The sequence below is a fragment of the Micropterus dolomieu genome, linkage group LG21 (assembly GCF_021292245.1).
Source record: "Micropterus dolomieu isolate WLL.071019.BEF.003 ecotype Adirondacks linkage group LG21, ASM2129224v1, whole genome shotgun sequence".
Classification (NCBI taxonomy): domain Eukaryota; kingdom Metazoa; phylum Chordata; class Actinopteri; order Centrarchiformes; family Centrarchidae; genus Micropterus; species Micropterus dolomieu.
In genome coordinates this window covers 22,266,462-22,279,664 of record NC_060170.1, presented here as the reverse complement: position 1 = coordinate 22,279,664, position 13,203 = coordinate 22,266,462, and the positions used below count along the sequence as shown (strand labels likewise).

At 41.8% G+C, this 13,203-nt stretch overlaps 2 protein-coding genes across 3 annotated transcripts in view; both read left to right on the top strand.

The window, feature by feature from the left end:
- The first annotated feature begins 52 nt into the window (after positions 1 to 52).
- LOC123959647 lies at positions 53 to 4,017 on the top strand. The gene is made up of 6 exons (XM_046033819.1): positions 53 to 118; positions 261 to 370; positions 667 to 2,825; positions 2,933 to 3,413; positions 3,642 to 3,735; positions 3,844 to 4,017. Exons 2-6 carry the CDS (start codon positions 291 to 293, stop codon positions 3,955 to 3,957), a joined length of 2,928 nt encoding a protein of 975 aa, XP_045889775.1. The 5' UTR covers positions 53 to 118; positions 261 to 290; the 3' UTR covers positions 3,958 to 4,017.
- Positions 4,018 to 5,633: 1,616 nt separating this feature from the next.
- LOC123960090 (ubiquitin-associated protein 2-like) overlaps positions 5,634 to 13,203 on the top strand; it is a 19,655-nt gene continuing 12,085 nt past the window's right edge. The window contains exons 1-12 of one of the 2 annotated variants that reach the window (XM_046034602.1): positions 5,634 to 5,767; positions 7,187 to 7,324; positions 7,648 to 7,725; positions 7,848 to 7,958; positions 8,092 to 8,245; positions 9,954 to 10,031; positions 11,241 to 11,304; positions 11,515 to 11,603; positions 11,897 to 11,949; positions 12,153 to 12,217; positions 12,374 to 12,605; positions 12,726 to 12,981. In XM_046034602.1, the coding sequence (XP_045890558.1) occupies positions 7,229 to 7,324; positions 7,648 to 7,725; positions 7,848 to 7,958; positions 8,092 to 8,245; positions 9,954 to 10,031; positions 11,241 to 11,304; positions 11,515 to 11,603; positions 11,897 to 11,949; positions 12,153 to 12,217; positions 12,374 to 12,605; positions 12,726 to 12,981 (1,276 nt within the window). In that variant the 5' untranslated portion in view covers positions 5,634 to 5,767; positions 7,187 to 7,228. Of the gene's footprint in view, positions 5,768 to 7,186; positions 7,325 to 7,647; positions 7,726 to 7,847; positions 7,959 to 8,091; positions 8,246 to 9,953; positions 10,032 to 11,240; positions 11,305 to 11,514; positions 11,604 to 11,896; positions 11,950 to 12,152; positions 12,218 to 12,373; positions 12,606 to 12,725; positions 12,982 to 13,203 lie in introns of those variants that run through there. The other variant, XM_046034603.1, reaches the window with a different exon arrangement.

Genomic DNA, 13,203 nt, shown 5'->3' with positions numbered 1-13,203 from the left:
ATATATATATATATATATTTTTGTTTTTTTTTGTTTTTTTTCTCAGCTTAAAGAATGTATCCGGTCCCTTGATCAAGAGCAGTCACACACACCTTTCAGACAAAGCAAACTTACTCAGGTATTAAGATTTTTGTAACTTGCTGATTTTTGGTGGTTTTGTTTTGTTAGTGAAGTGTACATAAATATCATGGCTAATTTTTTTTTGTCCAGTTTGATCACTAAACTCTTCTATGATTTGGGCTGGATTGTTCTCATTGTAGGTTTTGAAAGACTCATTTGTTGGTGACTCAATGACATGCATGATTGCCAACATTTCACCTGGCCACATAGCAACTGAACACACACTTAATACACTGAGATACGCCGACCGGTAAGTATGTGTGTGTTAGTTGCAGGAAAAAAAATTTTCTTCTCAGAGCTCTAATATATTTAATTCATCCTGCTTTAAATTGTGACTTTGAGAAATTTGGCTGCATAAAATAGCATAGTGATTTTAAATACAAAGTTTTTTCATCTTGCTCTCATTGTTGAAAACTTAGTCTTTGATGAAAACAGGCGTTTGGGACAACAAAATGTTACTTATTTTCATTGTGTAGTGTCAGGTGCTGTAGAGGCTATGGTCACTGACTGCTATTTGAGAAGTTACATCTACTTGATTTGTCACAGGGTGAAGGAGTTGAGGGGACAGGGAGGACTAAGAGGAGGAAGAAGAGGCAAGATAATACCCTCCCCCAAACCTAACCTGTCCAACAGCAACAGCAGCAGCAGCAGCAATGGCAGCAGTAGTGGCATTCAAGGGAAAAGCCCCCCTAAAAAGCCAAAGTTAGGGAGACAAAGAGAGGCTTTTGGCCCCACCACACCTTCTACAATGTTGGCATCAGGGGGCGCAATTCTCTGCTCCACACCCAAGAACAGCAAATGGGGAGAGGCAACAAGTCCAAGAGCAAGAAGGGGAATTGGACTTGAACAAATTACACCAGTCAGAGGCTTGCTAGAAATGGGTGATAAGAGGGAGGGGAGGGAGAGAGCATTTGGGAGGGAAGGTAGAAGAAGAGAAAGGTTTGAAGGAACTGACAGTGCAGGTCACTTAATTAGAGACCAGATCGTCGGGGCAGGGCTGGTCTTGGGAGAAGCAACAGATGAGCACCTTCAGACATGGGGGTTACAGGGGGAATGTGGATTCTACCACAGAGAAAAAGAGAACCAACAAAGCACTTTGGAAAGGGGTAAAGAGGAAGAAAGAAGGCGGAGAGAACAGAGAAGACAAGTGGAAAGCAGTAGAGACACATGTAGCAAAGTAGAAAGGCTAAGGGAGACAGATTTACAAATGTGTGATGAAAAGGATAAGGAGAAACATCTGAGACAGTATCACCAGCAGCTGCAACAGTTTATGCCCTCATCTGTTTCTTCATCTGTCCATCTCTTCTCACCCTCTACACCGTCTTTCTCTTCATCGAATCAGGCCTCTCTCCCCTCCTCTGCCTCTCCATCTTCCTGTTCTTCTCTCCAACACTCTTCCTGCCTCTCAGTTTCTGCCTTTATGCATCATGGTTTGGAAGAGGTTTTAGATGCATACAGAGCCAGGGTTGAGGTTAGGGCTGATGGTAACAGAGGACAGTTGTCTTTCTTCCCAAGTGGAGATACTTGCTTACAAACTAAAACCTCTCCAAGCTACAATAAAAACAAGGATGAGGTTGGTCATGGTAAGTCAGGTGGTACTGGTGAACATTGTAGGGTATCTTGGGAAGGAGCAGAGGCAAGATTTGGACAAGACGGAGGTAAAAGTGAGAAGAGGTCACTGAAGGCAACAGGTGAAGGAGAGGTTAGAGTAAGGAGGGAAGACCGGAGGCCAGCTGGGATGGAAGGAGGAGGAGAGAGGAGGTGGGCTTGGGTGGCAACGACAGAGAGAGAACAGGCAGAGAGGATGACAGGTGCAGTGCCAGGTAACGCAGAGGCAACAATGTCTCACAACTGTGATTCAGAAGAGAGTAGAGTGGTTGAGGAAAGACTAGATGCCTCAGATCACCCAGCTGATGGAGTGTGGAGTAATGAGGAGCAAGAAGGAGCTGACCACTATGGCTTAGTGTCCACCCACAGCAACAGCATATTTAACCACCCTCCTGTTAAACCACCCCATCCACGAGCGCCTGCAGAACGACCCCTCTCCCCAGGCTGTGAACATACCAACACACTCCTGACCCCTAATAAACTCAATGATCTCTCCCTTATATTAAAACATACAAGATGCACCTCAAACATCCTGCCTCCACCGCTGCAAAATGCCCAACAGGGAGTGACATCAAGCAGCCCTAGAATGAAGGAACCATGGTTTGCTGCTAATGCCAATAAAAGAGAGTTTTCAAATACTCAATCGACCACACTCCCTCTCACTTCTCCCATCGCACAGAATGGATGTAAAATACCTGCAGAACATCCAGCTGACACTCAGGTACACAACCATCCAGGGGTCAAACCCAAAATGTCTATTTTACCTCAAGAAGAGACTTCTGCAGATTCTCACAGCTACATCATGGACCCCCTCAGTATCTCCTTGCTTCAAGTGGACCAACAGGTTGCCACAGCCTCGTTCCTCCAAGGGGAACTGAACAACACCTCACTCTCTCCACTTGAGAATGAAAGGGGAGAAGATAACAGGAGGGAAGTGCGAAAAGGGCATCTCACATGTGCGGAGAAAGCGGTGAAAGTTGTAGAGGACGAGGACGTAGAATTGCGCCTGTCTCTTTTGGAGCTGCCACAAACCCTCTGCCCTCCCACCTTTGACACCATGAAAGCTATTAATCACTGTCACAATCATTGTGGAATAGGTAAGTGTGAGTTCTGTGTGTATGTGTACTAAATGGTGCTTAAAAATGGGTATGTGACTTTTTTTTTTTTGTGTGTGTGTGTGTGTGTGTGTGTGTGTGTTGTCCAGGCATGATGAAGCCTTCTATCGCTGAGGTTATGCTGGTCTCCCTCCAAGACCAAGATAACAATCATAAACCTCAAACCATGCCAGCTATTGAAGTCCTGGGCAAAAGAGTCCTTGCATCGCAACGTAAACCCTGTACACATGCTTCTATGCAAACTTCTGTCCAGCACTCTGGGAACAGTAGTTCACACAGCTCGCACAATCTAATGACAAATGGTGCCACCCAAATGCCACCAGAAGATACACCCAATGTGCACAACAAACTCGCTTCTTCCCTTTCAGCGAGACAGTCAGAAAGTGTCTTGGGCAAGGCGAACAAATTGCCAAAGCAGTGTCACACCGTACAAATAGACCATTCCAACAACTCAATCATCTCACTCCAACTAAACTACTCTACAGAATCAAATAATCAAGAGGGCACCAGCAATCGACAAATTAGACCTATAATCCATCTGTCCACACTGGAAGACCTGAAGCATGGCCAGTAAGTACTAGAAATCTCACAATTTTGCCTCCACAAGCATCCTAAACTAGTGATGTTGCCTATATTGTGTTTGAGAGGCCAGCGCACATTTAATGAGACTCAACGGTTAGTATTAGTACAACTACAAACAATGATAATACCCAACTGTATTTGGGTGATATTGAAATCTGGTTACATACATTTAGTCTGAATAAAATATATATTTTTTCTAATCCAATCCAACTTTAGGTGGCGTGTTGTCCAGGCCCATTGGGAGCAGCTAGAAGAGATGGAAGCTTTATGTCGTAAAGAGGGGACTCTTCTCTGCCAACAACCTGATATGGTTATAATAACTCAAAGCTACATTTGTTGGCTCCTTCCCTTTTGTAAACTGTACATTTTAAGTTGATTATACACTTTCTGTACTCACTTACTGTCTCTATCTTAACAGGCATTTGGGGAATATGTCCACAAGCTGCAGGAGATCATGGAGAGAAAGGCAGAGTGTGTCCACAGCATGATAGCCCAGCTGCAGCCATATCTTCAGCCCAATCATTCTAACTAACCACACAACCAAAGAAGATATTGACGATCCAATTATTTGAATAAACTAAGTTAATAATCACTAATATTATTATAAGTGTAGCCGATACACTGAAGAAATGCAAGTCATGCAAAGCCATGCCCTTATTTTTTATTTTGTTATATTTTTCACGCTAAATGCAGCATCAGTCAACATTAATATTTATTATAATTATTTATTAATATTATCATATATATATATATATATACACACACACACACACAGCATATATTAGAATCAGAACAGAAAATTATGTCCATTTGTCTGTTAATGGATTCTGCAGATTGATGTGTGGGGGTGCATGTTTATTGTTTGCGTGCAGTGTTGTTTTTTCCCCTTTTAGATACATGCTGATTCTGGTGCATATATGAAATTATTCACATTTAGTTCTTTGAATCATAATTTCTTAAGTTAATCTTAAAATGGAGATGTGTTACACTGCTGGTATTTAGCAGTTATTTTAATAGCTGCCATTTATGTACTGTAAACTGTATGTTTTAATTTAACCAAATCCATCAGGGCAATACTTATGCAAGTCCAGTCTTGATCCAATTTGGGGGTTTCTCCTAGTATCATACTGATCACTGTCCCTCACCTTTGGTCTTCTTTGTTTTTTACTTGATTTTTTCCATGAAAATCATAGCACATGATCAATGTGAGACGTGCCCTTGGTATTGGAATTAATTAGGACTTTTAGTCTGCTTAGGGTTGGTCTTCTGTTTGGCTATTTGTTATGACTCTGGATTGATGACACACTGAACCAAAGCTGCGCACATAATATTTTGCAAACCTACTTCAAACATGGGCTCATTTTGTCTACTGAGGAGTTTACTTTGCAGGTGGAAAACTTTCAGGATATTTTATTTTATTCTCATAAAAGAATGTGATATTTGAGACTATGCAATGAGACTGTTGAATTAAATGTGCATCTGATGCACATGCAAGATGTGTTCTATGTTATTTTGTGTGATACCTGTTTTGGCTTGAGAAAAAACCCCGCAGATTAGAAAACATCTTCCGTAAACACAAAATTGAAAGCGTACCCCATATCTGATCTTACTTTACTGTATTAGATGATCTGTGCTGAGGTTTATTAAATATGGGCAAATCAGCACATAAAGTCAGTGGTGGAATGTAAGTACATTTACCCAAGTACTGTACTAAGTTACTGTACTGTACAAATTCAATTAAGGTACTTGTACTTTACTTGTGTATTTCCATTTTATGCAACTTTATACTGCTATGCTACTACATCTCAGAAGCAAATTATTCTTTTTACTCCACTACATTTGTCTGACAGCTTTAGATACAAGTTACTTTTGGGATTAAAATACCCTTTACATAGGATCCTTGCTTTTAGATGTTTTATTACAGAAACTTTATGAAACCCATGACCAAAATAGTCATAACCCCCTGTGGGTTATTTATACCAGGCCTACTTGTGAAGATGCTTAAGAGCTTAATCTATTTTTTTAGTAGTGTGATACTGCATATATTGCAGTTAATACTTCAATATTTTTACTGAAGTAACGTTACGGTTTTGAATTCGGTAAACTTATTATTTTAACAGTGTAGTATTGCTACGTTTACTTAAGAAAATGATCCACCGCTGCATAAATTACGGAAGCAATACAGCGAAGCGCGCTCCCGGACAGGAGCGCGCACGTCAGGGCACGGTGCTGAGCCACCTGACCAGTTCGGTGGGTTTTGGTTGGCAGGTTCCGCTTCACAACGGCGCGGTGGGTCACGTGACAGCATCTGCTGCTGCTGGCTGAGCGAAGCGTGTTAGCAGGTAATAGAAGGAATAACGATTTGATTGTGCTAAAATTGTCCATTTAAAAGCCGTTTTAGCAACTACAGTTATCATATGATAATTTAAAGTAGTTTAAGGAAAATCGATCGACTGATTCAGAGGAACCGTTCGTCCAGTTTGGCTGTTAGCTAACTCGCTAGCTGTGTCCGTGCTGTAGTGGTGCATTGTACGCGGACGGGCCGTTCACATGCCGGGGCTGTTAGCACATATTTGTCGTAGCTTAACATTAACAGGCCACGCGTTTTTCGTTTCTCCCCCCTCACACCCGTTTTGTATTCCAAGTACTAAAGTATTGGATGCCGAGAGTTATAAACGTTGGTGTAACACGCGGCGTTTTATTTTCACTTTCAGTTAACGTTGCGTGAACGTTTTCCTGCTGGTAACTTCAGGTAAATGTGCCACGAAGGTTAGCGTCAAGTGATAAACATTAGCTTTTCTCTTGGCTTACACAAAGGGGTACGTCTTCGCACATGTTTGATATTTGTTCCCGTGTCGGTGGGGCTACACGAACAGTAATTACGTTGGCGGACAGGTTTACTTATCATAGGATTACACTGCTAATATCTTGCCAGTAGAACATGGCGTTTTAACGATGTGTGTGTGAATCACGCACGGAACAAAGATAAGCGGCTAGCCAGGCTAAAGCTAGCTAGTGAGCTAATTGACCTAGCGCTTATGATAACGTTAGCCAGTCGGGCTGATATTTCCGCTGAGCTTCTTTTAACGTTCATACGATTACATTATGTTAGATACAAGCGACTGAAAACCACTGATTTAACGTTAGTCTACAGTAGCTATGTTAAACAGTTAACGTTAACACTGCCTTGTTGTCCAACGTCAAAGTTTTCCTGTCAGACAATGGGATGAACACATCCGGTGGATATAATTTGTTTTGTTCGCACACAGAGAAGTTGTCAGTTGGTAGGATTATAAGCTGACAACCAGTTACTTTATGTAATACGATCTAAGTCAGGGAAGTTGTGTGCTTTCGATTTCCTTGGATACCTTTTTATCCTACCATAAAACCCATATTTCTTCGAGGTTACTTATTACTTTAAACAAAATGAGAAATGTCTGTTTCTGTCCTGACGTCGATGGGTAAATAGTGTTATTCATATTACACATAACATATGCTGGTGCATTTTTTGTGTATGAGACTAAGGTTGGGATGTAAGTTGACACCAGGATAGCCCCCACCCTCTGCCTGGCTAAATTTAACCAGGGAGGTGGGGTGCGACAGATGGAGTTAGTCTTACATGGTATACTTGACAACAGTGAGTCTTGGTCTGCTTATATTCAGTATATTGTGCTGGCTTTGGACAATTGTGATGCAATGTAGCAATTTCCCAAGTGGCTGTCATTTCACTTTGCCTCTGTCTCTTCTCCTTCCCCCTGCAGATTTTTCTATTTTGTACATACATTGTTTTGTATATACTGTATATGATGACTTCAGTGGTCAGCAATCAAGCCCGGGGGACTCGGGACAGAACGCTGCCCACCACTACACAAACAACACAGCCACAGAAACAGATACAGGTGGGTTTTCAACATTGTACATACAGAGTTGCATACAGGCCTAAGGATATAGTCTGTTTGTATTTTTAATACAACCAAAAATTGCTTAATTTAGTATTGAATGTAATCATACTGATAATGAAAGTAAAATGTGTAATGAATGTAAAAGTCATTTGACACTCTTAAATGATTGTAAGGTGACTACATCCTTCACCAGGGTTGTAGTCTTTCATTAAAATAAGTAAATAAAACCTAGTGTCCTGTGGTCTATTGTGGTGTTTGAATACAAACGTGAGGTCAAGTGTGGTCCCCTTGTTTCTAACTGAACTGTCTTTGTTTACAAGGCCACAGCAGAACAGATTCGTTTAGCCCAAATGATCTATGACAAAAATGATGCTGACTTTGAAGACAAGGTCAAACAGGTAATGTGCATATGCACATATTTAGACAAAGTAATTTTCTGGGTAACAAGCAAATCTTGCTGGATACATCAACAATGCAATCCTTATTGCATCTAATGTAAATCTGTTTTGCGCACACACAGCTGATTGAAGTAACTGGGAAGACTCAAGATGAGTGCATGGTAGCCCTCCATGACTGCAACGAAGATGTAAACAGAGCCATCAATTTCCTGCTGGAGAGCACCTCTGATGCAGTAAGAGTCTATACACACAATCACAAGCCATATTCATACACACATCATATGGCAATTTCTTTGGATTTCTGCAGAGGCTGAACCATGCATTGCACCATGTATTTTATAAAGTCAGTCTCTCTCCCTCTGTCAGAACTCCTGGGAGACTGTGGGAAAGAAGCGGAGCCTTGGGAAAGAAGGACCTCCAGAGATAAAGGAGAGCAGGGAGAAGAAAGGAGAGAGGGAGGCCAGTCGCGGGCGTGGGGGATCCAACAGAAGGGGTAGAGGCATCAGCCGAGGACGCGAAGGTAAGAAAGGGACCGAAGATGTTTGTTTAAATCTCCCGACAGAACATTTTGTGTGATTGAATTTCAGTGTTATTTAACATAACGAGTGCCGTAGTTCATCTGGCTCTGCTCTGTGTGAGCACACACGGAGTACCTCAGTGGCCCGTCCGGCCCCCTAAGCAGTCAACCAGTGATTCATTGATGTCATTCTTTTGTGCTCTAAGATGCTGTTTAAAGTTAATGTTGGATTACTATTTATTACCTAGCCTACTTGGGTTTTTTTTTTTGAGTAACGCACAAAATATATTTTTTAAATGAAGCATTCAATTTTAAGTCCATGCACTAATTGTCCTAAGTCAATGAGTAATCGTTTCAAATTGTGATCTGAGTATTGATCAAAATAATGATATTATGATTTTTGCCGTAATCCAGCAGCCCTATTGTGTAGCTGTATGTTCCTCATCAGCCTGTTAAAACTGTTTTCAGTATTTGCTGTATCTTTGACATTGGCCATTTATTTTTATGCTGCTTTCAGACCAACCGCGAGTTTTCGCCTCGCGAGAGTACATTCGCTGCAAGTGTTGACACACAACGCGAGAAGGCAATTTTAACGGGATAATGTGAATAAACACAACTTGCCATTACTACAACTGTATGAACCCAAAGTAAACATTTTGCTGTGATTAAATAGCAAACGGATTAAACTGATGCCGAAATAACTACAACATGATGCAGATTTGTTAAACATATGAATTCATGCTTTGTCAGGTCTGTCAGCAGGACAACAACTTCTAAAATATGTTTTCTGAATGGAAATTGGATCGATCAGGGCTATGCTAACTTGGTCCCAGTAAAGTACAATGATAGCTGGAATAAAGTTACAGACATGTTTTCTGAACTCACCAGGTAGTTCAACCTCCTCGCTTTCTTTTCTCGAAGTAATGTCCGGTTTTTATATAAATATGAAGTCGTAGTCCGACAGAGCTAACGGCACTAACAGTACTGGAACCGGATGTGCACGGAAGCTAGCTGCTGAGAAGCTCCAGTGAAGATAAATCAACGTTGAAATCCCAAAAACTAAAGTAAAAAGCTAATTTAATAAAAGCAGTTAACTCCGAGCTCCTCCCGCAAGTAAACGGCGTAGTTGTCAGAGCAGAATCCGACCAACTACGGGTGTTTATATGTCCAATGGTTGCAGCGCTGCTCCCCGCTCCTCTTCTCCAAGTTTAGCAGCTCTCAGCCGGCCAGCAGATTTTTAAACCTCCGCTCTGCCTGGCCCTCTCCACACAATGCCCTGAAGCCTTGGTGAAGTACGGATAATCTCAACACTGATAGGCTATCGTGACTCAGCGTCATGCAACCAGGCAGAGCGGAGGATTGAAAATCTGCTGAGAAAATTCAACTCACGCGAATTCCTTCGCGTCGCCCGACAGGAAATCGCGGGTTTACACGTCTTTGCATTGACTTTGTATGTAAACTCACTGCCCCGAACGCTCACTCGCTTTTGGTCTGAAAGCACCATTAGTCTTTCGTGGCTAAAAGTCTGCAGAGTGTATGGAATTCTCAACTCAACTGTGCTCTGATTTGTTCAACTTCAATTTCCCTGCACGTTTAATTGAAGGTTCAGAGGTCTTCCTGTCAGTTCAGTATTAATGAGGTGTGTTGTTTTTTTTTTTTTTAAATGTCTTAATTTCCATGTCCCTTTTGTTTATTGGGTGTATATATCCAGGTCGGTTAGAAGAGAATGGGTTTGAAGTGGCTCCTGGAGAAAGAGGGGGAGACCGTGGACGCAGGGGGCGGGGCAGAGGTAAGCGATACAGAAAATGACACCTCTTAAATACAGTGTTATTTTGTTGGAGTATACAAAGATGATGGGGGGGAGTGGTATCTATAGCTACCATTTACTTAAAACTTCCAAAAGGCTAGCATCCATGTAAAGAGATTTCAATTTGCAGGATAAAAACTGAAGTGGACATTTTGAAAGTAAACATGAAGTTTGGCAAACCAAAACATTGTTGAGACACATCAGATTGCATTTACGTATGATGGTGGTAGAAATAGAAAACATCTGCCCTATTGGTTTCTTGCATACTTAAATGTCTACTTTGGTCTACCCTACAGTCCACCGTTTGCACAAACATGTCATTGAATTGTAATATCATGTGGTTTTTGTTAACTACAAACTTTAGATAGGGAATTAGGTCTGATATTGTTGTGCATGTTTTGGTGATGTTGCTGGCAGCACATCTATTTATGTCTGCAGGCATTTAGAGTATTGCAGCACTCAACATATGTGGAATGTGCTCAGTCCCTACAGCTGCTTGTGTGGGTGTGTGTGTGGGCAGAAGGGGAGGGAGGTTGTCGTCAGTAGATAAAGAGATTAAAAAGTAGGGGAGTCTGACTTGATTTGCAACTTTCTTTGTAGCAGCAAGTGGTTTAAAAATGGTTAGGGGCAAAGTGGGGCATGAATCAGAACAAATTGTCACTGTTGTGCTAACAGCAGAGAAATGCATGTGTTCTCCTGGCTGGTTTCCTTTTTATGAATAACTGGTTAATGTCTTAAGTTAATTCCTCTTTAACCAAATGTAAAACTTCACTATATAGAGATAGATAGAGAGGGAGATTCTTTGGACAATTAAAATTAAAATTAAACTAAATTAAAGGGTTACCTTGCTGGCCTGTGCTTTTTTTTTTTTTTTTTTTTTTTTTTTTTTTTTTTTTTTTTTTTTTTTTTTTTTTCCCTCTGCATTATGTGAATTTGCTTATGCAAAATCCCAAAGCAATGCTACCTTTTAGAAGAAAGGTATAAGACGTGATAAAAGAAAGTTCGACTTAGAGATGTGTATGCTGGTATGGTTTTAAACAGATAATTATAATATTGTCTAATGCCTGACAGAGGCAATCACTATACTTATTGCTGACTTTGTGCAGATGTTTGATGCTGTCTTAATGAAGAGTTGAGCTTGAAAGGGACCAGTCAGCAGAGATCATCTGGTTGTTTTGTGTTTGTCCTCAGGGCCAGGGGGCCGCGGTAGAGGAAGAGCAGCAGCTGGCAACAGGTTCTCCTCCCAGGGAATGGGGTAAGAACAACACATGCTTAGTGTAAATCCACCTGAAGTGGGAGAAGGAGGTGGTGATGGTGATAACAAGCACATATCTTAAAAACAAATGTGTGGAAAAACTTAAGTTTCTGTATCTCCTCATTTAGTAGCAACAACAGTCCATATGGTGTTCTCCTCAGTTTCCTTTATGTTGGCTCATCTTTCCAACCTGTTGTCTCCTTCTTTCAGCACCTTCAATCCTGCTGACTACACGGCTAACTCTGGAGCACGCCAGGAGACATGGGAAGGGGACGGCAACGAACATTCGGAGGGAACTAGTAAGAAAAATAACATGTCACATTTTGATGCTGTAGAATGGCTTAATTGTGAGCTTAAAATCATCAGCTTCGTCTAGTGTTCACACAAAATTCCGGTTACTAGGTGCCAAATAAAATCAGAATTCAAACAGAAATGGGTAAATGAATCTACACATTGGAATCAAGGGCGTATCATTTTAAAGCAGTCATGGTGCTACATTTTGTATCAATGCTTTTGGGCGACTGATGGTAGCTGAGAACATGAATGTGTGAACATGGCAACATTAACTTGGCTGCTCTTTATTTTTTTTTAGGAGCATGGGGAGGCAATATGGAAGACTGGGCTTCAGAAGACTGGACTGAGGATGTAAGGCCACACTTTTCAATGATCTGAAAGGGTTTTGCAATGCTTCAGTTTGAGGATTTACAGTTTGTTTACTACTTTCCTGCCTAGTGTTATTGGCCACTGATGCTAACTTACTATCAGTGTCACTCAGAATGATTTTATATACAGTACTGCACATATGCCTATATTAATCTGGTGGATGTACTTCCTGTCTTTTCTCACAGTTGTCTGAGACCAAAGTATTCACTGCCTCTTCTGCTCCAGCAAACCACATCACACCTGGACACAAGTAAGTGACCTGCCCAAAGTCCAGTCAACTTAAAGCCCTACAGAGAACAGGCTTTATTTTGGAGAACAATATTTGATTGCTGTTATCTTCTCCTTGTTGACCATCCTCCCCAAACCTTTTTTCTCCCACTTTTCCTGCTCTCTTGCTTCTCCTCAGTGTGGACCTGGCTAGCCTACTGCCTAAGGCTGGAGTGACTGTCGGAGGTTCTATGGACGCTGACTTGGGGGCGATAGTCGATGGTCCATCAGCCGAGGATTTAGGCCAAAGCCTGGTGTTTACCAATTCCCACCACAATGGACGCACTGCAACACACAGCTACGCACACGCCACAGCCAACAGCTACGCACACGCCGCCTCTGCTGGTACCACCTACGCACATGCTTCACTGGTACAGACAGCCACGCATACACACACCAGCAACCAACCATATATGCTTATTTATGTGCTTACACACTGATATATGGTGTCATTGTATTCAGGTCTTGCTTTGTTTCTCTCTTCCTCCCAGTCCTCAGTCTTGGGTTCTGGTTTTGGGTCCCTGAATGCACCTAAGCCAACACCTGCCTCTGACATCAGGACATCGGAGCAGCTCAGTGGTCCTCGGCTTGGTCAGAGAGCCAGTCAGACGTTGGCCGCCACCAGCAACAGTAGTGTTTCCAAAGATGCAGGGCAACCGTCAATACAGAACCCTGCTCCTGCCTCCTCTTCCTCTGTAGAAGTCAAGGCTCACAGAGTTGAGAATGGCCCTGTTACTGCCCAACACTGTAAGTTTATCTGAAAGTATATAAGAAATCCGACACAGAAATTTATGACATGACTATTCAATCTTAACTAATTGACCCTTCCTAAGTCCCTCCCTCCCTTAGTTACTGTTGCTAGGTCGGACAAGCTTTATACAAAGAAACATGGCCACGCCAGTTCTGTTTAGCCTGTAGCCACAGTGTGTATTTGATGTTGTCAGGAAATATAGCTTCAAGAAGCCAACG